Genomic DNA, 25477 nt, shown 5'->3' with positions numbered 1-25477 from the left:
GGCCAGCATCTCAGTTGGTAGCACGGTCCATACATTTTCTTTACATCTGCGACAGAGTCTTTGTCATACAGAAGATGATAGAAAATTGGTCATCTCCTTCAAGGTTTACAAGGTTAGGACGTGGATGTCAAAAAACACATTTTATTCATTGCTGGTGTTAAAATACCATTCATCTCTGCCTGTTTTCAAAATAATTTGTTTGAGATGTAGCCTGGGTTGACTGCTTGGGTAGCAGCACACACCTGCTGCGAGGAGCAGCACCAGGCAGGCAGCTTGGCCCTCACCTGACTCCAGAAGAGCTCTGATCAGATTTTGTTTCTTTTTAAAAAACAGCCAGCAGCTTCTGTGCAGATAGGCAGCCCACAAAATTATCAGTCAGTCCAGCCTCGTCTTGTCTGTGTTGCTTCAGGGAATAGGCTCAGTTTCCCAAGGAACAGCTTCTCCCACCTGGTTTGAAGAGCAAGCTTTAGAGAATGTTGGGTTTTTTCTGAAAAGGAGAAAACTAATAATTTACTTTGAAATTAGAAAAGTGATGGGGGCCTATTAATTTTGGGTCTGTTTGCTTTGCACCAGGTAATCCATCATAAAATAAATAGATACCCAGTGTGCAGGCAGATGTGACTTGAGGCTCAGTTGTGTGTGGACTTAATTCTCTCCTGGAAAGTGCTGAACATGGGCACTCCAGCAGCTTCAGGATTTTGCAGGCAGGAGGACCTGCCTCTCATACAATTCATCTGTCTGTGGAAAGCACCCAGGACATGGCAGCTCAAGCACAAAATATTCCTCTTGGCTCATAAGGGATTAGTTTTTTTACAAACCCCTGTAGATGAGTATTGCTTGCTCCTCAAGTGATCATTCCAGAAGGCTGGAGGACTACTTAATGAGGCTAGTCACAGATGGGGAATATTGAAAAAGGATAATTAGCCTCATTTCACACACACCCCACACCCTCTGCCTTGGTCTGTGATTCCCCAGAGCTAACAACATTAAGTTCATGTGGAAAGTTTTATAACTGTGTCAGGTCTAAACTGGGACAGGTTTCCCAAGTGGGGCTGTGTGTCCTGAGTACAAGTGGTGTAGAGCTGGCATTTTCCAGGGCTTTCACTCTTGCTCTCTCTTTCTCAGCATGGAAGTCAGGAGAGATGGTACCTTTGTGCTGCTGCGATCAGGGATCTTAACTATCTTCTCAGTTCCCAAGTCCCCTTGTACCCAAATACCAACAGGTGCTTTCTCAGCCTGATGTGCACCAGGCGTTTTAGGAGAATGCCGGTGTGTTGAGCCACCTGGGGGTAAGGTGGAGGGATTTTGGCACTTGGGATGCATAAGGTTGCTATTAGACAGCAGACTATGGACAGAAGCCTGCAAGCCTTCTTAATGTGGCTCTTTTCCTTTCCCAGCTTCCCCTATCCTGCCTCTGAGACCTTGCCTCCTTTTCCTGGCCATGCAAGGAAGTGGCTCTGCTGATGTGCTTCTGTAAGGGCTTGCAGGACACCTCACTACTGAGCTGGGCACTTTCCTGACAGAACTCACCCTTGGCAGCCCTTACGTTAGTTCTGTTTGTTGCAAACAGGACTGGATTCAGCTGTGTTAGAGCAGAGGCACCTGGCCACTGCACTGGGGTGAACCCTGGGGTGCAGGTGTTGTGCTGTGCCACAGTAGCAGGAGTGGGATGATGTGATGGAGTGAGACCTTCCTCTGCACCTGATGTAAGGCCAGAACGCAGGAGGAAAGCTGGTGCATTAGACTTACTCTGCCACTGAACCAAAGCATGAACATTTGGTTTTAAGCCCCTTTTGCAGATTAGCTGGAGCTGTGTGAATGCGGTGCTCATTTTAGCCTGTATTCCTCCTTTTTAGCTGCTTATGTGGCTAAGGGGACTGCTGGGAGCAGATCAAACACTTGTTCTTAAATTAAGATGCTACAGTTCTGTACTGTAAGTGCTCCGTGGAACAACTTCCGGAACAGCCCATGACAGCATGTGGGTTGTCTTCATGTGGTTTGGTGCCCAGCATACATAACTGGGGCCTTTTCCATGCACGTAGGTTACAGCAGTTCAGTTGGCAAATGTGAAGGGAAGGGTGAGAAGTTCTTCAGTGGAAGATGGAAGTAACGAACCCATGGCTTGGCACCAAACCAGCAGGCTGGGAGGATGTGGGTATGCTTGAAGGGTTGGGTACTACTTTGAGCTTGATTCAGAGATGAAAGGCCCGAAGGATGACGCCTGTAAGTATAAGAGGCACTTAGTGATCTAGTTTCTAGCATGTTTTCCTTATAATAATGTTATAATATAGAAGACCTTTGTATTTTACAGTTGCACAGCACCTTGTACAGTAGGCATCGTCTGTGCTACCAGGCTCCAGCATGATCAAAAAAATTCATAACTGTTCTGTGTTTTGGAAGTCTTACTATGTAATTGAATAGCATAGCAGCATAATGAAATCTTTAAGGGAAAGTGATGAGAGTGAGTGGTTTTGTGTGTGAATTACAGGGTCTGCGAGTGGGCGAGACACTAGCTACTTGTTTTATTGCTGACAATATACTTATTTTCATGTTTATTCCTGGATTACAATGTGTGAATAGCATCCTAGTAAACAGTCAGGCAAATAGTTATTTATCAAGTATTTAAAAGTGAAAGGTCTTGTAATTTTCCTTAGTAATGACTGTGATTTCTTCCAGCTGGATTAATGGCTCCCATTTCTCCCCATGAAGAACAAGAAGTGTTTTGGTTTTTACATGGAGAGTTATTGTCTCCCATAATAATGCAGACCAGAGGATTTTTTTTTTTTCCTGGCCTGGGATCTGGGAAAGGTTGAAATGTGCATAACCTGAATTAATACCTTGTAAAGCGCTTTAATATTCTTTCTTTTGTCATTCCTGTTGGAGTGGTGCAGGAGTCGGTGCTGGCATCAGCCCAGCAGCAGCCTGCCTCAGAGCTGCTTTTGTTTCAGTTTATGAGGCAATCAGTGGGTCTTGTGATGGAATTGCCTTGAAAGGTCACTTTTAATTACATTTCTGACGCATTCCTCAGTCCCCAGCTGGGCAATGCTGGTGGAACAGGTTGCCTGCAGCTTTGCGGCTCTGTTGCTACAGGAGGCAACTTCAAAAATACACTCTAGAGCAGCTGCTGGCAGGCCAAAGTGGACAGAAGAAATAGAACTAAGCGTTATGTTCTGTGCCCAGTCATTGCTGTTGGTACCCTGAGGTTGTGGAGGAAGTGAGTATCAAAGCCTAAGTAATCCCTTGGTAATAACCTCTCTCGAGCCCTTGGATAGCAAGGTGATTTCTTTGCTGCTGAACTGACTGTCCAAATTGAAGGGCTGTGCCAGATCCTCCCTGCACATCATGTTGAGGGGCCACAGCGGGTAGAGATTCCTCCTTTCTCACCCTTTCTGGGATTGACCATCTTTCTGGTCCAAGAGCTGTGGCTTGTGGTGCTAGTCCAATTCTGTCACGCTAACTCTGTCAGACTGCAGGCTGGTAAACCCTTCCTGGAGCCATTTTTCATGTACATCTTAGCTTTGGGCCTTCCTTAGCTGGTGGGTTGTTCAGTTTTGTCTCTGGGTTGGAGAAGACTGAAGGTAGTTGTGAAGGTAGCTCTGCCACAGGCTTTGAAGACCTGCTCCCCATTGTGCGTGTCCAGATCCTGTAAGCTATTTTAATTGCCAAATTCCTGTAGGTTTATGGGAGCTGAACTGGGCTGTCATCTCTTAGCACGACAAGCAGAGTTAGTGGCGAGGTATGTGTTCTTTGACCTCTGCTTCCTTTCTCAACCCCTGCCTACTCTTGGTCCTATACTCTTCAAGTCCCAGAAATGTGCAGGGTCTAACAGTTGGGATCTAACCCAGAGCAGGTCCTATGGCTGTGTTGAGGCCAACACAGAGCTTTTTTTTTTTTTTTGGTTTGGTTTGGTTTTTGTTCCAGGGCATGTGGTTACTATGCTATGCTTCTGAAATTCCTGCATGCTTGGGGTCTGCCTAGTGTTTCTCACGGCAGCTTGCATGCTCCCTGCACACTGGGGGTGGACCCTGATGGTGTGAGAGTGCAGGGGGGTGACAGGAGGAGGGGAACCGTGCTGGGAGCCAGTGCTGCAGAGTGCATGAGAAATGGTGCTGCTCCCCAGCTGGGCAGGGGATGGAGCCAGCTCTTTGGATGCTGCATTTGAAAATAAATAGGCTGCGTGATTGTATTAATCTGAACTCAGCAGTCGTGGCTTGAGGGGGCTCTGTGGGGAGTTCTGGCTAATTGCTGCGTGAAGACGCTGAGTTTATTCTGTCAAAGGAAATTCGTGGACATAGAGTATCCTTTGGCGTGTGACTGCTGCATGATGTGACTGTCCTTGCCAAGGGCAGTGATTGGGTGGTGCATCTGGGATGCCCTAAATTGTGATGACGCTGTTGTTTCTTCCTGAACTGCTTTTTCCCTTTTCCCACTCTGCTTCTTTCCAATCTGATCAGCAAACATTTCTACATATTCATAACATGGGATTTGTCTCTATCTACGTGACTGCTGCTGGTTTGAAAGGCATGTGACAGTGCAGGGGGGGAAATAGGGTTAATCTCTTCCTGCAGTGGCAGAACAAGGCTGAGCAGGAGGTGTACCGCACAAGAATTCTTATTTCTGAACATGCCTTTTCCACTATTTGCAGTCTGCGGAGGAGGAGGAGGAAGAACAGTTTCCTTTCCCTAATTACTGCTTCAGATGCTGATTCACTGTTAGGACAGGGATGCGGGTACACTAGTTGTGTGCACGTGTGATTTCAGGGCATTGATGACTCCAGGCTTATCAAATAACTCCACGGTGCTTTCCTTGCTGCCAACCCAGCAGTAACCCAGCTGGGCTTGTAGCTCCTCGGGTTTCTCCACATCCATCAGCCAATTTCTACGTGGAAGTTGCAGGGTCAGGTTGGTGGGTAGGAAGCAAGCAGCAATTGGCCTGACTTGTAACCAGGGCAGATCCTTTGACTGACGAGGCTTTCAAGCCTCTCATTGCACATGCTCTAGACTGGGGACAAGCCTGCCCACCCTTGCTGGTGGCAGATGCAGCCAGAGCCCCAGGCTGCAGGAAGGTGGGATGGAGGACTGTGCCTTCTGGGCTAGCCCAGCCATGGGTCAGGCTGCCTCTGCCCACAGCGCTACAGGGCCCCAGAGAGCCTCACAGGCCTGGGCTCCAAGGGATCAAAATGATTAGCTTCGCAAGCCAGGGCAACCTCATTAAGAGCTACTGAGAGTGTGAAAAGCATGTTGCTGGAGGCAGGTCATTGTAAATGAGGGGGCTAAAATACCTGGGTTTTCCTAACAATTAATTATTGAGTGGTTTTCTAGAGATTCTTTCTCACGTTTGTAATTTGTTCCCTGCTATAGATGCAGTATTGATTTATATTTTTTTCAACTTCAATATTTTGCACCCTCAGGGCCTCAAACAAAAATTAACTAGAAAATGAGAGAAAATTTCTGCGTTCTGCCTTGTCAAAGCTTTCTTTCCCGTTATTCATCCTCGTAGCCAGTTTCCGTGCTCCTGTTTGGGTTGCAGATGTTTCCAAGCCCATGTGCCGTGGGTGGCAGAACAGCTGTGGCAGAAGAGCTGCCTCACTGACCAACAAATGAGGAAATCAAGAGCCCAATTAAGAGCCTAGAGTTGCCCCCAGTGACCCAAGCAAAGCATTCAGTAGCTGCTAGTGAGACAGGCCTGTTTGAATGAATAAGCATTCCTGTTCATTTGAAGAAAAAAACCCACCTCCTCCCCCAGCTCTAATTAGCTACACTTTTCCTTTTTTTCTGCCACGAATATAGAGGGTTTGTCACTGGAACGAAACCTTTACAAGATGCGTGTTCTGCAGCTTGCTGCTGATGGAGTTGATCTCTGTGCAGGTGGTGTGGGGACTCCTGTACCTATTTTCTTTGTTTCCTTGCTGGATCTTTGTTTTTGCTGTTGTGACTACAGCTCTTCCTTACCGTCTGGTTTGTCTCTTTTTCTCCAACAGGGTGACTAAAGAAGTGGACTCAAACTCAAAAGAAGCTAAATCTTTCCTGAAGCAGCAAGAGAAATGGCAGTCAGCAGCTCCAGGCTCTCTCCCGACAGGCTCTGGGTGAGTATGTGGTTTCTCTGCCCAGATATGGACTCTTAGTGAGAAAGACAGCACTCGATCCAATAATATAGGCTCTGCGGTATTTAAATTAATGGGTATTTGTTTTCTGCAGGATTTCAGTGGGAGCAAGACTAGGCCTGGAAGGTGTGATGATGTGGGGGGGAGGGAAGCGGGGGAAGCAACCCATGAGTCCCAGTGACTCACTTCATAGGTTCAGGCTCAGATTTCTCAATCCTCATAAATCATTCATCCTAGTAAGAAAATATTGTTTTGAATGTCTTGAGCAGCCTGATGAAACTGCAGGTAGCCAAGAAACATGCCTGAGATTGTCTGCAGTTCCTTTGAAAGGTGCTTCTCAGGACCGTAAAAAGCCATGACAGGCTGAGCTGTGGCTTCTTATAAACTTTGGGGAAGCATTTGAATGAGAGATGCCTTTGCCTCTTTGATGTTCTCTAATATCATTTCAGTATGGATTTGTCACTTTCTGTTCAAGCTCTAAAGCCTAATTCTGAGATTATCATAATGCTTGTCAAAGATACAAAGAGGTCAGGTCCCCTGTGCATCTGACGTGCCACTCTGTGTGGCTCTTGATGAGCTTGGGAGATCATCCGCCTCTCAGGAATGGAGGAAGTGCTTCTGTGTTCCAGCAATGATTTTTATTTAAGTCAGTCATTTGCATTTATATTTGAAAGACATAAGCTGCGTATGAGTTGGTCACATAGAAACAACACCCACCAAATAAATACATTGTCCTTCCCATCTGCTGAAGAGCAATTCTCCAGTGTGAGTTAAGGCTGCCTTTCCCTGAGATAGGCTGTTATTCAGTTGCTGCAGCTGGATTGTCACTCACTTTTCCAGCTAAGTGTTGCATAGCTTGTAGTTAGATCCGGGTGGTGAAAGCATAGTATGTGTGTGTGACTCTTGACAGCTGCTGTTCCCCGAGATGAATGAATGCATAGATGAGCACAGTCTTGGTGCTGTTGTTCATGCTGCACAAGGGTTTGTCCCTGCAGAGCTCATTAATTGTAACTTAAGTGTTGTGTACAGGGTTTTGTGCTGGAAAAAACTTGTCTTGAGTTGGACTGGCATTCTTTGTTCAATCTGGGCGGCCACGGAGGTGGTTTGGGTGGTAGCTGAAGCTAGGGCAGCTCCTTGCCATGCACGCTGCTGGTGGTCCCATGTCTTTAGAGCTGCCTTCCAGTTCCCCCAACAAACGCGCCGCTGCTCTGAGCGCAGGCAGCTTTGGTAGCCCGCTGAGAGAGCCCACGGGCTGCTCACCTGCCTGCTCTGCTGATATCCATGTTTCCTCCTGTTCATTACTGGCCCAGGGAAGGAGATGGATGGCCAGCAGGCCTGCACAGCCTGGTTGTTACCAAGGTGCACGGCTGCTTGTGCTGGAGCTCTGATCACTCAGAAGAAATAGCCAGAGCCCAGTTTGACTTAACACTGCAGATGTCTGAAGTGAAGAAGCTACATCAAATATGGAAAAAAGGAATAAAAATCAATATAAGAAATAACAAGTTCAAGGACTCCTTTAACTTTCCTCTAGTGTGATTATTTTGGAAGCAGCTTAATTAGGTCATTGTTCAGCTTGCTGATGTGTGATGTCCTACTGACGGTTGCTTGCCCAGAACGTGAGGTGGCCTGGCTGTGGGGAAGGGAGGGGAGAAATAACCCTGGGCTTTTACATCTCTCTTCCTTCAGAACAGCAAACCCTCATGCAGTGCAGCCCTGTGCGCCTTCTCTTTTGCAACCTGCTGCAGAATATCCTGGTTTAGTGCAGTGATACTATGGCAGAGGTGTAGCAACGGTGTTTTGATCAATGTGTGGAACAGCCCAGCATTCTTGAGGGCTTAGCAGCCTGGCCAGTATGTGTCCTCTGGTCTGAGTGCTCCAGGGAGTCTTCTACCTCGGGATGGTATCTGAGACTGATCCCCGAGACTGCCAGCAAACATGCCTTCCTTTGGGTTTAGGAGGCTTGTTCCAGCTGGGAAGTCAAGTGGGTTATTTTCAGGTGAGAAAATTACTAACAGGCTTGCTGTGTTCCTTAAAGCCAGAGGTGAGTCCCTTATGTTAAGAAAATTACAAAGGTCAGGTTTTAGACTCGGAGCCAATCTATTGTCCAAGCCCTGCTCCTCTGAGCAAAGAGCCACAAGCCTCAGTGACGTGCCAGAGCAGCATCTGGGGACCAGCGGAGCATGGCGTCACCTGATGGTTCTTTGCTGATGCCCTTTAGATACTTAAAATAGAAGATTTGAGGGAGAAGTTTTGGTTTCCCTTGTGCGTTACAGGAGAGCCAGTCTGGGTCAGTAGGCAGAAGGCAGTGAAAAACATGTGGTTTGCCACCCTAGACATGCCTGTGGACACCCATTGTGCTGGGAGTCCTTGTCAGCCCTCAGGAGCTTTGTCGGCTATTTTAACAAAACAAAAAAAAAAGGCACAAACCTTGCCCTGTGTGCAGGGCATTTGAGCAGCTGAGTGGCCTCTCCATCTGGCTTTTCTTTCTTCACCTTGCAAGCAGCTTGCATTATTTCTAAATGCAGCCAGCCTACCCTGCATTTATTTAATTTCCCTTCTCTAAACAGACAGAAGTAATCCAGGAAAGCAGCGGTCACAAAACCAAACATCCGGTTCCACATCTCCTCGTTACAAACCCTTGCAGCCTAACTGGTCCGGGGGAAGGGATGTTTGGGGCTGAAAGTGCATTTCCTGAATGTGTTTAACATCCATACCGGATGTGCTATAAAAAGCTAGATTTGTGCTTGTGAGGGACATGGGGTTGGTTGGAGGAGAATAACTTAAACACTTGGCTGTAATTAAAGCCAGGAGTACAAAACAACCCACCCAGTTTCTCTCAGCAGGCTTTGCTAGAAAGGTCAGAAGCCCTTGGTTCCCAGGGATGTGATGGTTTCCCAGCCTTTCCATTATTCCCATTGTGTCCCCCCGTGACACCCAGCTAGGCAGCAGTCTGTCAGCAGTGGTTATCAGTTTCTTGGAGGGATTTGAGGTTGATACTCTGTGCCAGCCGTGTTTGTCCTGTCTTTGGTTGTGTTAGGTTCTCTCTGGTGTTGTCAGAGGTATCAGATGTGATGAAGGGATCCACCAATTCCTTCTAATTTGCTGTCACAAAAACTGGGTGGAAGGCTCCCAGCATTCAAAAAAAGCTTTCCACTCACCCTGCTAAGCCGTCTTGCCTGTCTGCATTTTAGGGCTTGTTTCCTCCTTACCACTGCTCCTGGGCCTTTTGAGGGCGAGCAAGAGTAGCTTCTGGCTGTAAATGCATGACCTGATGGAGGGGTCGATCAGCTCTGTGGGCATTCCTGCTGCTCGGAGAGCTGCTTTCTGCCCTCTCCCTGGGCCAGGCGGGACCCGCAAGCTGAGTCCATCATCCTCTGCACTAGTAATCCTATTTTGCAACCACCATTTCATATTCAGAGGATGTTAAAGCAAATTAAATCCACTGTGCAGCTTACTGCAGATTGATTGTGTGCATGTACTTGTGCACGTGTGACTTGAGACACAATGCAGGGGTTGAGCTATAGTCTGGGAAATACCTGCACAGACCTAAGCCCTTTGGTGTGAGCGGCTGCGATCTGCCCATCAGTCCTTGACGCTTGTCAAAGCACAGCAGCATTGCATAGGGAACAGTGCTGCTGTAGCAGTCCTGAAAATGAAAAAAATGTACTTGCTAGATCTTATTTGATATTCTCCTCTAGGCAGCTGTTTCTACACAGCCTGAACAGGAGCCAGGAAGAAAAAGAGAGGTTTTTCACTGGCTTTGTTCTTGCCTTTACCAAAACCATTTGTAATTAAAGGTGGACTTGCTCACTCAGCCCAGCTGTTGCTTTTCTGTTTGATCCTGCCTGAAATTACAGTGGTGGATATGTGACCTATAGGCCTTTTCATGCCTTGTAGGCTGGTATAAACACAGGGTAGAATTTGCCTTTGAAGCAAGTGGGCACCACTCCCACGGAGTTCAGGAGGTGCGGTGCTTGCCGACCCCTGGGCTGATTTTGGTCTGTGAGGGTTTGGACCTTGTTGCAAGACCCAGCAGGAGGAGGCAGTGCAAGAAAGCTCTGACCCAGAGACACATACTTGCCCTGCACAAAGAAAACAAGATAAACTCTAGCCTGCTCATTGTGGATGCTTTCCTTCCCTAGTCTACAGTAGAGCAGTTCATGTGGACTGACCATTAAATGGTGTGAAAAGCTTCAGGCCTTTGCTTTTAGGCGTTACTTACTCTGCTGCATGCTAATGTTGCGGTAGAGGGACTCCACCAGAAAGATATCTGTCCATGGCTTCTCTCCCACCCTCAGTGTGCAGAAGGAGGAATGGTGGCAGTCTTTGGGGAAGGATATGGTTGGTGGGAGAACCTGGAGCCCGTTTGCAGCATCCTGACCTGTTACTGTCATTTCTAAGTTAGCCTTCCCTTCCAGCCTGGCTATTCCTAGGAGCTGCTTTGCATCCAAAGCTTTTTCTTTCAAGCATTGAAAAGAAAGCATTCAAAAGATGCTCTTTCTGCTTGAGTTGGATGAAGCTAATTGGATCCCTTTGCTATCATGACCAAAACTGGTTACTTGAGATCTTAAGTGGACACTGGTGAGACAGGCACAGGCTCTCAGCTTCTGTAAACCTCAGGTGATCTAGAGCAAGTGCTGCAGCACTCGCCTCCAGGGAGCAATTTCATTTCTTAGCAATCCCATGGGCTTTTTTTCTTTAGAAGGCAGGAATTTACAGTCCAATTTCAGTTCAGCATCAACTGCAAGCAGTTTATTTAGCTAAAACTCTTGCACATTTTGCTTGTACGGGCTGAACAAGGATGCAAATAAAGCAAGTAATCAAGACCTTTGGGGAAGCTGGAGGTGGGGTTTTTTTCAGTAGCCACTTAAGCAGTGGAATAGCTCTGTTCTTGCTAGTGATTTCAAGGTTTCTCAGCTTTCTCCTGTGCTTCCCTTACTGTGCTCCAGAGAGTGCTGTTCTCCCAGACGGAGAGATCCATCCAGCCCCTTGCACCATAGCCAAATGTCTGGGTGTGAGTAGCACATGACATATTTTTCTGTGCACAGCGAGATGAGCCAGCCAGGGACAATATTCTTGTGCTCTAGAGCTAGTTTTACTTATTTCCTATTCATACACTTTGGATATGAAAGATTAAATGTGGTGGTAGCTGTTTCAAGTGAGTAATTTCTCTTCAGGTCTTAGATCTTTCAGTTTTATTTTGGTTTTAATTATTCATTGTTAGTATCTGTCTACTGGTTTACAAATATCTGCTCCTTGAGTCAACATGGTAATGAGCCTGGGTGATTTTTTGGAGTATCCTGGTTTTATTTGCTAGGGGGACTGGAATTAATTACCCCATGGGGATGAGTGTGGAAAGGTGTTTGTATGGGAAGGGGAGGTTTGTCATCAGAAAAGATGTTGGCTGGTTCAGCATTGAAGAGAAGGGTTTCCATCAGCTGTAATAAATAATACACTGATTGCTGCACACTTGTAAAACGTGCCAAACAACCTTAGCCTCTGAGCATCTGCCTCCCCTCTTGAAGTCAGCATGGACTGAGGTTTCCAGCATCACACGAAGTCAGACCCCTTGCAGAGCCCGCAGCAGTGAGGATGCCAGGCTCCGGCTGGCGCAGGTTTGGCAGCAGCAAGGGCACCAGCGTGGGCTTCACAGCCCAGCTGAGGAGCAAAGTTAGTCAGACTGTCCAAGCTGTGAGCCATGGCCATGCTGCCCTTGGTTCCTCTGCTGGGGACCTGACTGCTACCTGCAGACAGGCTTATCCAGGGCTGCGGTCACCTCTGAGGCTTAACTGTGGGTGGGAGAGACCCATTTTGGGTCTTTGCCCCTTCTTTGAACGTTCTTGCTCTTGAGTTTATGTTGTCTTTTCCGATAAGAAATAGAGCTCTGAGTGTGGGAAGTTTTGTACCCGCTCTCCCAGACTCAAAGCAAAATGTGCACTAAACTTCTTAAACTAGTCTCTCAGGAGCAATCTTTTCTTGTTCTCAGGCTAAATGAGCCAGTGCCTTCTACCCCAGCCTCTATTTTGCAATGGAAATGAATGAGATTTTTTTAGTTCCATTCTGCACTTTCCTGAGGCCATGCTAGCACGCGTGTGGTTGCTTTTGCTTGGGGCAATGGCATCTTATTGGAAAGAAGTTTAGCAGTGCCTATACAGCTCTGTCTTGCTTCAGTCCTCTTCAGTATTGATGTGGCTGAGCTGGATCCCCAGGCTGGACTAACTGGGATCAGCTGTTTCTTTTTCTAGTCTCGTTGGAGGTTCAGCAGAATGGAATCTCAGCTATTTGAGGACTTATACTCTCTAAAGCATCTGTCTTATAAAATACAAACAACCCCCCACCAGTCTGGGGCCTTTGATAATTCCCCAATGAAAGTTGTGGGGCAGTTTTCCCTTAGGGCAGTACAGGTTTTATGAGGCTTATTTTCATTTGCTTTCATCTCTTAGTTCATGAGCATTTCTCTTTCTCCCTCTGAAAATGATTGAGGAAATTAACTGCTAATGGGGAATGAAGCCAGCTGTATTTTTATTCCAGACCCCTTGCAAGATTGCAAAGGGAAATCCTTGTATCTTCCCATGCCAGGCTGGGTCTGGTTGGAGTGAGAAGCGAGAGGGACAGCCTTGCTTTATCATTAAAGCCTGGAACTGGAGGTGGATGCTAGGAGCTCCTGTTCCCAGCTGTGCCATGGCTTGGGGGTGTGTCTGCCAAGATTTGTTTCCACTCCTGTCTTATTTTGCTTTTATAGTGCTTCCTTGCATATTAACTGAGCTGTACCATGTCCCTAGAGTGTCTCCCCCATACCAGATGCTTGTGTTACATCCTCTTACTTTCCCACACTCGTGTTCCTCCCTTTTTCTCACGTCAAGGAACAAGTTCAGCTGAATCATTCTTTATAAAATATGAACCAACTAAGTAAGGCTGGAGTGGCAGTCAGAGCAGAGCAGTGCTCCCTGCTTTCAAGCAGTCCCGTTGCCCCAGGCTTTTCACGTACTAGTGGCTTCATTCATGGAAAATCACATACTGGTGGCCTCATTCATGGAAAATCAGCACACCAATATTTTCCAGCACATTTGTTAGCCAAAACTTTGATCTGCACGCTAGGTTGTCGGGATTAGGCTTGGAAAACGGGCATGCCCAGTCTTGATATCAAGATGTGAAGCCAAGCAATTAGGGTTAGTTACTAAGTAAAATGCTGGCTTTCTCCCTTCCTGTCTTAAAGGAGATGTTGGTGTGACTCTGAGCTCTTAGAAGGCGTGTGGTCTCTCTTCAGAGCGCCAACCTTTTCGGTTGGCAGCAACTGCTCTTTTGTTTGTTTCCAGAAAAAGCCCGAGAGAGGCTGAACAAGTGTCTGCCTCAGCCATGGGGATTTCTTCTGCTATGAGAATGGTTAGCATGGCTGGGGTTCACTTTGGCTATTACTGTCCTGGTGTGGAGGTGGCTGAGTCCACCAGTTCTTGCATTCCCCTTACTTATTCCTGCCCGAAACCCTGAGCCTCAACTGAACTGGTACACAGGCTGAGCTGAAAAGGCACCTTAAACAAGCTCCAGACTGTCTCAAGCTCTCTAGGGTGCTCTAATCCAGTCTGCCACGCCATGGAGTAGTTTATTTCCTTGTCCGAGGAGTTTCAAAGCTTTCCTGATGTGTTGGGTTCCAGCCCAGTTAGCTTTGCCCTGGAGCTCTTGCCGTCACACTCTTCAGAGCGAGCACAGTCCTTGGGGCAGTTGCTGTACCGAGGGACCCTCTGCGGAGGCAGATAACTGGTGTTGTGGTGGCAGCAGATGTCCTTCTGGGTGTGCGAGGACATGTGTGAGATGGTCTTGTACCTGCTGAGACAGGGAGTGGAGGGAACTGATTTGTTTGAAGTTTCTGTTGGAGACTGCTCTTTTTTTCTGGGAATCCCAGGGGAAGATGCATTTTGTGCTCTCTCTTCTCATAGCATCTACTATCAATGATCAGCAAATAATTGTGGATACATGTTTGATTCAACTTTGTGCAGCAACTTTGATGCCCTTTTGGGAGTTCATACTTCAGGGTTGTTGCTGTAAGCCTCCAGGCAGCCAGTGGACAATACAGACGCCTGTTCATCGCCCTACTGCCTGGCTGGAGAACAATGATGGCATTTCTTGAAGTAGCAAGTCCTGGGCATGTGCAGGTTTGGATTGTAGCACTTTTTTTTTTTTTTCCCCTTAAGCTGCAGGCTTGAGAGCAGCAGGCTGCATTGCAGCACCCGTGAATGCAAGCGCAGAGGAAACTTGCACCTTTTGGGAAATACTCGCCAAAAGAAAACAAATGCTTGTTCTTTAGGCACTTGCCTGTTTTTGCCTTGTGGTCGAGTATGCATATGCTGTGCGTCACCAGTGTATCTACACTGTTAGGAGGTCAGTTGAGATGCTTGTTTGGCAGCAAGGAGGGGGTTAAAGCAAACCCGCAAAGGCTGGCTGATTGCAGCTCATGGCTTTCATAATGCAAAGCCGGTGGGAATTCAGCTGAAGGCTTCATCTCCCCCTACCCCCCTTCCCTGCTGCTAGAGGCAGGCTAACCTTCCTGACTCGTCTGGAGCTGCATCCCTGCCAGTACGACTCACACAGGGAAGCTCTGCAAAAAACCAGCAGAGGCGTAAGCGCGTGAAAGATGAGATTATTAAACTTTCTTGGGAGAGCACAGAAAGAGTCATTTTCCAGCGTGGTCGTGCTGTTTCCTTACACTATGGCTGGTACGCAGCATGCCTGCCTCTTCATCTGTGACCTGCAGATTTCCCATTGCAGGACGGCTGAGGAAGCAGCTGGTATATACGATATCTCTAACTCTCAGGAGACTGGTATGTGGGGATGTCCTTGGCTTTGCTGTAGGCTTTGGATGATGCACAGCAAAGTCGCTTCGGCCAGGAAAATGTGAAGGTGGTTCAGCAGTGGTTTGTACAGCACCTGGCATGCTGACCTGTGCTGCAGCCAGGAACAGTTCCTGTGACGTAGCACCCTGCTACCAGGGTCTCTGTCTCACTGTACAACACACATTTTGCATTGAAGAAATGCTAAACAGACAATGCAGCCCAGGCCTTTTGTTGTGCAGCGTTCACTTTAAGGACAAGAACCATCACGGTATTTTTCCTAATGTGTAAAATCCCTTCTCCCTCCCTGCTGTTTGCAATAACCCTTTGGAAAGCTGGAAGGGCTCTCCGTTTCCTTTCCCGCTCACACGCGTGCACTTGTGAGCCTCGCCAGCACTGTTTGGCTGTTTGCGCTGGGGGGGATTTTTTCCTACTTTCCCAAGTCAAGAGTGTGTAGCATTTGTTTTGGAAACAGAACCACTTCTAGAGAGTTACATGGCCTCTGCAAACAGATCAGTACAAAACAAGTCATGTGCTTTGGCCTGACTCTGAAAACTCTACAAGATAGCTGTCTCCTTCCTCACTTTATGGTTTCATGGCCATTGCATTTAACAAGGACTCTTAAGAAACCTTTGAAGGAGTAGTATAGCATCAGCTTTACTAGTCCTATGAGACAGTCAAGATGCTTAGCAGCTTTCCCCTAGTCAGTGCTGTGATTGCAGGGCAGGGCTTGAATCTTTTATGGGGGCAGAGTATTTGCACTCAGACGAATGGGTAGGGTTCTTCATACTGACTTTTCTCCAAAGCCTTCAGGAGTAAAAGTGTGTTGGTGTATATTAATGAGAGGCTGTTGGTCATAACTGTTGAGGGACACTACAGAGCTGTCTTCAACTTCCTTTGTTGCAAACAAATGTCTCCTGGAAAAAAAAATGCCTTCTGCCTGCTTTCTTTATCACTAGGCGAGCTGGGTGGGAATTAGATAGCACTGCTGTTGCAAGGAGTGCTTTACTGTCCCTGCATGGCACAGGAATACTTTGGTCAGCTTTGATACCTTCCCGCTGCATGACCTGCCATGCTGACGTTGTGCTGGATTGGTAGGTATTTGTGCTGCGTTGTTCTTAGCTGCTGAAGCCATCTTTATCAAGCATGGGACTCGGTGTCAGGTCTGGGGGAGCTTGGGAGGGACAGCAATGGCTCCACAGACACCTCTAAGCAAATAAAGTGAGTGTTGTCTTTGCCCATGGGATTTCTGGTCATGCTCTTCCTTTAGGAGACAATGAGATCATATTGACAGGACTGAGAATATAAATCCATGCAGGCTCTGCCACAGGTTGTAGAAAACCTTGAGTGTGGTGTCTTGGGGCTTAAAACCCAGGCAGAACTTGGCACACTCCCTACACGCACTCGTCTTTGTGCCGGAGCTTCTGCTTCGCTTGATGCATGACAGGCTGGGAAGGGGTGTGGCTGGATATCAGCCACTGCAGTTATAAAGTCTTAATTTTCTATACCAAACTTAAAAACTGGGGGAGCCTGGGACAGTCCTGGAAGCTCCCAAGTAATGGTTTGTCTAGGATTCCCAAAGAAAACCCTGCAGTTGTGTCTTCTCCCATTTGCTGTGTTTTTATTCCCCCTTCCACACCTCCTGTGTTGCACTGTAGCGTTGATTACCAGTTAACGTAACCAGTCTCTGCTGGGTGTAACTTTACTATGGGGTGCAACCCTGAACTAGACACCTGCCAAGGCATGCCCGAATGGCTTTCCAGCAATTCCATTCTCAGGGTGATGGGGAAAGCTTTCAGGGTGCCTGTACATTTGTTGTTGGTGGATTGGCTTCATTGTTTACAGCTAGATATGGTACACAGGAGGAAAAAAAACCCTTCACGATATGCAGATTTACTGCCACTATCTGCTCTGTAGGACAGATAGCTCCTGGAAGAAGATCCAAGCCCCTCATTCTGTTGGAAGACCTAAGAGTTCAGTAAGTGGGGATTCAGTGGGGTGAATCCTAAACTCTGCTTATGTTGGGGTGGAGACCTCAGTCAGCCTGTATGTTTTTTAGCCAGTAGAAGTGTAGGGTCCCAAGTCACACTAGAAGATTATTTGGAGTCAGATCTGTTCCTGAAATAAAAGGAGGGCTTTGAGTGCCATCCAGTTTTGTCCACGCTGGCAGGCTAAACCATCGCCTGAAACAGCTTTGGGCAGTATGCACAACTGCATCAGGAACGTGGTGCCTTTACAAGCCCACCCTGGCCTCTTGCTGCTGCTGGGGTTTTTTTTGAGTAGCAATGAAAAAATGCAAACCCTCAGTGCCCTTTTTTTGACAGGACCTGTGCTTTGCAGGAGAGACTCTAGGCTTTAGCATAATTCTCTAGGCATTTAAGGCAAAATAAGTGGGTTCATGATGGATGCTGAAAAATGTTTGGGACTGACCGTCCTGTTTGTGTACCCCCTGGAGATGCCTTTTGCCTGGTCCTCATTGCTGCAGTGTGGTTAGTGTTTTCATCCTGACTGTTAAACGGAGCAGTGAAGGCACCAGCAAGCTGGTTTGCCTTGAGGTTACCCAGGAAGTCTGGCAGATGAGGTTTCCCAAATCTGAGGCTGACCCTGAGCTTCTGGATTGCTGTTTTTGTAGCGCTTGCTTTCCACGTAGCCTTCATGTCTGCTGCGTTAAAAGCTGCTGCTTTTATGTGAAAAGCCTGATTGTACATGGAAAGAGATTTATAATTATAAAAAAAATAAAACCCAAAACCCCTGTCTCAATTGGGTATGCCCAGTGTGGCAGACCTGTGAGATAGCTCCTTAGTCAACTACTTTCAGCTACAACCTCTGCCTGGCTGCTAGAGCTGAAGGCCAGAAATGCTCGTGAGTTCATCTGGCCTAAACTTTTGTACAGCAGGCTTCTCCCTGGTCACCTCTGTGCCAAACCAGCGGCCTTTGTTTGGCCTTTCTGGTAGAGGATTTTAGCTAATCTTGAGTTGAAGACCTCAATAAATGAAGAATCCTCCCCTTTCTTTGAGGTTAAATGCAGCAGCTAATTGTTGAACAAATTGTTTGAAACAGCTAAAAGTATGTTGGAACTTCCCATAATACAGCAAATTGCTTGAGCTCTGCTCTTGTGAGTTTTATTTAGGTGTCACTAGGACACAGTTGTGTTTATGCCTGTTTAATTCAGAAGAGGCTGCTGCTGCCCCTCTTGCTCTCCAGGTGCCTGCCTCTGTGTTTGAGGGTGCACGGTGGCTGATTTATGGCACTTACCAGCTTGACCAAGGGCAAACTCCAGAGCCATATAGCTGTGAGTGATTCATCTTTCCTCCTCATACGGGGAGATGAATGTCAAGATGAGTGTCAGCTGTCTGGCCAACGCAGGAGTGAATCTGTTTTCATATGTGCACCTTGAGCTGAGAGTATGTGCCTGCATTTTTTTACTGTTTGTGATAAACCTGGAAACATAGATTGTGTCGGAGGAAGGAGGGCCTTTTGGTTTTAAATATTGATACCAATATAACAGGACTGTGGCTGTGACAATCTGGGAGCCTTGAAGCATTAGCTTGGAGATTATGCTGAATGCCATGGGGAATTCAGTGTTGTGCAAAATAAAAGGAAAAGCTTTGCAAAGTGATAATGTGCTTCAGATGCAGAAATAATGGATGGGGTCCTCTTGGGTCCACAGGCTGTGAAAGTGTGGGGCTGAAAACGGGAAAGGAAAGGTTCAGACTGAGTCTTGGGAAGAGGCCCCTGACAGAGTTTTTTTATTTACTTTGATTTGTGATGTAACTGAAAAGAAAGCAGCTGCCCAGAAACCCAGGCGCCTATGGATTGATTGCTGTGGAGGAAGAGGTGAAGACCCTGTTCCTTGGAAATGCTCGAGTCATGGTGATTTGGATGTGGTAGGTTGTCATCATCTCTAGAGCCTCAGTTCAGAGAGTACCGAGTAGTTCTGCTGTGTGCTGCTGCTTCAGCTAATCAAGCTGAACAGTCATCCAGAAGGCACGGTAAGGGCTGAGAAACTTTTTAAAGTCACTTTCAGTGTTGTTCTCATCTATCCAATCCTGTCAGGGCTTGGAGCCACATGCAGAGTTAACGCACAGTCAGAACATGCTGGGTTTCTTGTGTGTGCAGTTGCCCCTTCCCCAGCAAGGCACCCATCATGTGGCTGGGGAAGAGACTGTAACAGGGGCCTGCGGACCCCTGAGCTGGCTCCATGCGGAGCGTACCTGCCAGTTCTTGGAAGGCTTGCTAGCAAAGGCATAGCTTTGTGCAGGCTGAGCTGTGCTGCTTCCAAATCCGAGCTGGCTTTGTGCCTTGCTGTGCCTGGTCTAATAAGCTCCCTCCAAATGGGATTTGCTGGGTAGTGCCTGTCGAGGCACGCGGACTGGCTGCATAGCAGCGAGCAGAGGTCTGGCACTTGGTCTGGGCATTGCAGCCACCCTTCCTCCCCTGTTGTTGTGAAGATGGAGAGCTGACTGCAAGATATTTTCTGCATCTCAGTGCTGGCTTTTACATTAAGTGGTTGTAAGAAGTGTCGTCTACAACATAACTAGTAGTCTCTGGTTATTTAATTTTTGCAGGCTGTTCGGGTGTAGGGCATGGAGAAATGTTCAAAATTTAAGAGTAGTTGTTAATGAAGGTAGCAGAGAACATCACAGCATAGCTGGGACTCATCTGGGCAAGGTAAAGCTGTGCAGGGAGGACTCACCTCTTGTCCTGTGCCAGAGGGGTCTCAGCATCTGACACATCAGGTAGCAGCATGGGAGCATGTTGTTGTGAGTTAGTGTGCACACCAGTTGCAGACACTGCCCTGTAGAGTTTGAGCAGCTTAGCATGTTTAGTTGGTAAAGAAAAAGCAAGCTTAAAACTTTTTTTTTAAAGAAAAAGCAAGCTTAAAACTTTTGAACAACTACCTGCATGTAAAAAAGCAGAGAGGCTGGGAGAAGTGGACAACAACCCGGTCTCTTAATTCAGCTGAAGTTTCACTCAGAGAGAGTAAATGAGAGGAAGTGATTTTTCTCTGCCAAGTCCGTTATTTAAACATAAAGGCTTTTCCTGGCTACTTGCAAAAGATACTGTTAGTAGAGTGGTCCTGTGCATGATACCTCTTTCAGGCTGAGAGGCTCCACTGCAACATCAGCCACAAGATCTGGCCACTGACTTGTGTTCCCACTATTCCTCTCACATCTATGTTTGTTGGAGCTTTTTGCTGAGCTATTTCGGTGCACTTAGCTGAAACTAGCCCGACTGCCAATGTCGCATGCTAAAACAGCTGTGCAACAGCTGAGTGCTGAAGCCAGTGTCAGAGAAGAGGTAGATGGGCTTTAAACTGTGAAGGACCTTCAGTCTTAAAGATCCTCATCTTTCCCAAATGAGCTTGATTTCCTGAGGCAGTGAAGGTACCACCAAGGAAGGATCATTTTACACTTGAACTTTCCTCTTTCCCTATGTGTGTGCTCTTGGGCAGTGGAAGACGCAAGGTCCTGGTTGCAACCTTTGGACAATGGATGACTTGAAGTATCTCCTGTTCTGAAAGCTGCTCTAAGCCTGTGTATATTAAGGTGACTATTAGGATAACATTATTAGAGTTGCAAGAAAAAAATATTTCATGTCCCAACAGCATCACTGCAGTCACATACATGCAACTGCTAGTGCCTGAGGTCTTTGCAGCCGTATTGCTCAGACTACAATGTCGTGATATCATTTTCTTCAGCTTTTTAATTAAACAGAGGCTTGAAATTCATATATTTCTTTCCACATTTCTTCAAAGCTCTTATGTTCGGCCCCTTCCCCCAACTTCAGCTTTCCCTGGTAGATTATAGCCTGCTGGAAAACATAGAGTACATTGTGAAGCCCAAAGCGAAAGCTGACTCAGCAATCCTTCCCATTTAGGCTGCCGCTGTTCATGGAACAGGAGGTTAGCCTTAAAATACTTCTGCTAAAAAATACTGTGGCTGTAATGGAACTGGTGCCCATTTTATTAGCTGTTGCTGTGTCCTTTAACTTAGTTTTTTAAAGAATGTAGTCTACTAGTGCCTAAACACTTTGGAAAAGCAAGTTTTCATATGCTGGAATGATTCTGATTTTTCTATAAGAAGCATTTGGCATCTCTTCTCCAGATCTCTGGAGAAAAGCTCATGTCACTACCAGCAGTGGCCTCCATCCTTAAAGGATTTCAAGTCATGCAAACTGAAGTCCTGGGAGTTGCTGTATGGAGGTGAATGGGCCATGCTTGTAATCTGAATGTTGATGGGCTTTACTGCTCCAGGCCCACCTGTGGTCCACCAGATCAGGTCTTTCTCTCCCCCATAGGCCTCTCCAGGTTGTGCCTCGATCTAGAAAGAGTAACCCACCAGCTTTCTGCTGGGGACCACTTCAGCTCCTGGAAGGAGGATTAGTTCTGGAGCTGCTAAACCTAGTTCCCGCTAGGAGCATTTCCCCAGCTCTTCCACACTGCCTGAAGCTGTAGGGATGCGTTGCTGCTCTTCCGTGCTTCCTCCGTTGACAAGAGGGTGCATGGATGTGGTGCTGAGTGGGTCCCTTTAGAGCAGGCACAGGGCAATACAGGAATTAAAAGCGTTCCTTATCGTTCCCATCATCCTTACTACCAGGAGCAGATCTGTTTGTGACCTCAGACCAGATGGGTGTCAAGACCTTATCCATGTGCCTGCGTGCAATCTCACTAATGTGTATGAAACTGGATGTGAACACGGCAGCAATGCAGGACTGACCAGTGAGGTGCTGCTATAAAGAGGAAAGAGAATCTTATCAAGTTCCTGTGTTGTCCATAAAGCAACCAGTGACAACCTGGAGTGATATTCCAGGGAGAAAGTGGGTTTTGAGGAGGGAGCTGGCCACATAGCAGTGCTTCACTTGACAATGGTGGGAACTGTGGGTGTCTGTCATTCCCGGAAATATACTTAAGTGCCCTTTTTCCATCGGGGATTTAAGAAGTTATGTGGACTCAGCCTAGTTTCGTTAATGGATTTAAAACAGGTTTTGGCAGAAGGCAACCAAGCACATCAGGAATCGAACAGAAAATATTCTTCCTGAGTCCAAGAGCCTGGAAACTGCCGCTCACACCATCTAAAGCAAGTGACAAATGCTGTTCTTGTAATCTGAAATCTTTCTCTCTTCTCCCTCCCCCACATCCATCGTGTGCGTGAATGCATAGGCTATTTATTAGCAAATTTAAAGCCACAGGCACAAAACTGTTGTGGAGTCACCCTAGGACCCCTGCACTGGAGGAGGAACATGTTGCATTAAAAGGTACTTACCAAAGCAGCTGATTTCAGCCTCTTGATTGCCTTGGCTACAGCTCCAGGTACTTACGTATTTTTTCCTTTTAACCCTTATTTGTTCTCCAGTCTGATCTGCATTTTTGACAGGTGATTATTATCACTGAAAGAGCTGACAGCTCTGGTAGTCTCAAGTGCTGCAGAAGTCCTGATGCTGGTTTTAATGCATGCAGGTTGTCTTTGAGTATTTGGAAACAAAGACTGTAGAAGACTCGCACGATATGAAGCTTGTCTGTGTTGGTGTGAGTGGGAGTGCTGAGCACTGCTCTGTTAGGGTAAGACCTACCCTGGTCCCAGAGTGCCCCTAAGATCACAGAGTGTCTTTGACCTCAATGGGGAGCACTTCTAGTTGTGAAATTTGGAGCAAAGTGAGGACATTGGCCACTAGACAGTCCTTCCGTAGGTGTTTTCAACATTTCCCTGGCTCTGTCTTTAGTGCTGTTTTCTAACCCTCCATGTTTGGGGTGAATACCTCTCTCAGCTTGTCGTTCTCCCAGCTGGGCTTCCCCTGTGCCAGTGCACATGCCTGGAGTGACCCCAGCTTCTGGGTTTGTTTTTTCACAGCAGGTGTGTTTTACAAAATTAATCTCCTTAGTGGGTAATTTATTACTTGTCTGCATCCAAAGGAGGAGCTTATCAGCATCAGACCCAAACCCAGGTTGTCAGTGTGCAAATACCTTCCTCCTGTGCTGTAAGACTGAAGGGCCGCTCAGACTGGTTGCTCAGGATGTCTCACCTAAGCAGTGTTGAGAGTTGGGGTAACTACTGCACAGACTGCTGTGCCATTGATACTTAGACCTTTTGGGGGGTGGAAGACTATTCCACCATGATGGACAGTGGGAGTCCTGGTAGAAAGTGCCACGCACGAGGTTTGAACAACTAGCAAATATTAGGATGAAATTAATTCCATGAAGGACCCTATTTTTAACTTCTTAACATAAAGATTTTTTGTAGCTTCAGTTTGGCAGGGTCCTACCTCTTGCAACAGGGGTCACTACTTCCATATAATGCTAGAGCTGGTTTATCCTATTTTTGTTAAGCTGCGAAAGTTGTTTTTCTAACATGCTGTGACTCTGCTTGTTTCCCCACCCTTAGACTCCATCTGTACACTTCAAAATAGTAGGAGGAAAAGGGCAGAGAAAGAACAAAGACTCATAATACGAATGGAAGGAAACTAGGGAAATTCAGGAGGAAATGGACAGTGAGAAATACAAAAAGATCCAGCTGCACTGAATGCACGGGGCGTGAGTGTGCAGGGATGCTTTCTGCTTGGTATTCAGAGCTCAAGGCCTGCATTGTGGAGCTGAACTTTCCTTTGAGTCAGTGACCTATTCAGACACCTAACAATGTCCATTATGTACAGTCAGCTTGTTTATGGCCAGTGCTGGGCTTTCTTACCTTTTTTCTCATACAGTAAAACAATATCCTACTTGCAAATTGGGCAGGCCAAGCTAGATTTTGCTGTGCAAGCACTTGACCATCAGCATTCAGCAAGCATCTTGTTACTTAAAGATTTAAGAGCACAAATTATGGTGACAAGATGCTCAAGGAGAACATCTACTGATGAAAACACTGTTCTTGGTTGACTGATAGCGAATGTCTCTTTTCTTTGAAGGGTGGGGCAAGGCGGGGAAGAGGTAGTAAGAGGTGGGCCTCTCTGAAGTTATAGTGATTAAATTGGTACCATGAGGTAGCCTGAATAGGCAAGTCCAGGACAGCACTGAGACTTGGTGGCAGCGTGGGACCAGCCTGCCAGCAATTCTCATGCATCACTGCTGGGTGAAAGCAGTGGAGAGGTGAAGCCTGGGGAGGTGCGGGAGAACATCTCCACTGTGGAGAAGCGAGAGGTGCTGTTGCTGCCTGCATCCTTGCTGCAGAATAGTGGGGCTGTCAGCCCATGTGAGAGCTCCACTTAGATTTGCTGTACAGCTGCAGAGAAACCAGCTGGCCCAGCTTTAACATATGAGGGGGTCCCCCGAGAGGCTTTGTACGCTCTCTGTGGAGTTTGAGGCAGCAGCTGCAGAAGTGCCTTAGCGTGCTCCGCAGCGGAGATATCCTCTGCGACCTTGGGCAGCCGAAGGTTTTAGCCCTGTTACTTGGAAACAGCTCCCACCTCCACTAAAAAAACACAATGTGAGTTGTCGTCAGATCACGTGGTGGCTCCAATTAACTTGAGAGCCGAAGTACAGCTTTTGGGTTAGAAGGGATTGTGTACAGTATGACTTGTGCAGAAAACTACAGGCTAAGGTCGAGGGCATCATTTTCAGGTGAGGGAGGTGCGCTTTAACCCAACCCACCAAGAAGCAACTGTAAGCAGTGGTTGAAAGAGCTGGAGCTAGAAATAAGGTATACGTTTTGTGGTGAGAGCAATTTGGGCATTGGAGCAAGTCTGTGCAGGCGATGGTGCTTTCTCCTCCTATTTAAAGAGAGAAAGCATTTTGGCAACTTGCTTGTTCCATCTCATGCCCTTGTTTAACCACCACTCGTTCAGTTAGAGCCACTTAGCAGCTTTTAAAACAGTTCTTTCGGGGAGAAAATGAATTCTACGCATTCAGGGAAACATCTGTCATCATTCGGAGCAGAAATTGTAGTTAACACGGTCCCTGGAGCGTGTGGGAGAGCTCCAATTCCTTACTGCTGCTATGCAGCCACTTCTCAGAGAACAGAGCTGGCTGTGAAAGGTGAAGGTGGTTTAGCAATGTTGCTCTACATCTAGAAAAATCAAGCAGTGCCTCTTTGAAGCCTCAAACGTGTGCGCAGCACATGACATGCAAGGAGTGTTTTTATTTCTGTTTGTTCTCAGGAAATCATGTTGCTTTGTAAGCTGAGCCCTTTTAAGTGTCTTAGGTTTGGCACCCCAAAAGCTGGGCTTTAGCAGGCACTTCTGGAAGATGTCAGCCTGAGCTGTATTTTCCTGACTTGGATCCTTGCAGTAAGAACTAAGGAATGGAGCATTTAAATAGAAAAAAATAGAAGCTACAGTGCAGCTAGATAATGTCAATCTTGTCATTGCTTTTAATATTCATTGCCAGGCACAGCGATCAAACTTTGTCAGTTTTAAGTTAAGCAACCCTTAGTCCTAGTCAGCTTCTGACTATGTACATGAAAGGGATGACTGAGCCCACAGCTGCTAAAAGCATCTCTCGATTACTTATATTTCACTAGGTATTTAAAGATTAGGTCAGGGCATAGAGGATGAAAGGGTTTTTTTCTTTATCTTTTAATAAGAAACTTGTATTTGCAAATATCAAAGACGACCAAAG

The 25477-nt window shown here is 46.8% G+C and overlaps 1 protein-coding gene across 1 annotated transcript in view; it reads left to right on the top strand.

Annotated features, from left to right (window-relative positions):
• Window positions 1-25477, top strand: part of CFDP1 (craniofacial development protein 1) — a 67646-nt gene that overhangs the window by 13974 nt on the left and 28195 nt on the right. The window contains exon 5 of the mRNA XM_074913175.1: window positions 5981-6085. Coding sequence (XP_074769276.1) covers window positions 5981-6085 — 105 coding nt within the window. The remainder of the gene's footprint in view (window positions 1-5980; window positions 6086-25477) is intronic.

Source organism: Athene noctua, chromosome 9 (assembly GCF_965140245.1).
Source record: "Athene noctua chromosome 9, bAthNoc1.hap1.1, whole genome shotgun sequence".
NCBI classification, from domain to species: domain Eukaryota; kingdom Metazoa; phylum Chordata; class Aves; order Strigiformes; family Strigidae; genus Athene; species Athene noctua.
This window is presented reverse-complemented; position numbering and strand designations above follow the sequence as displayed.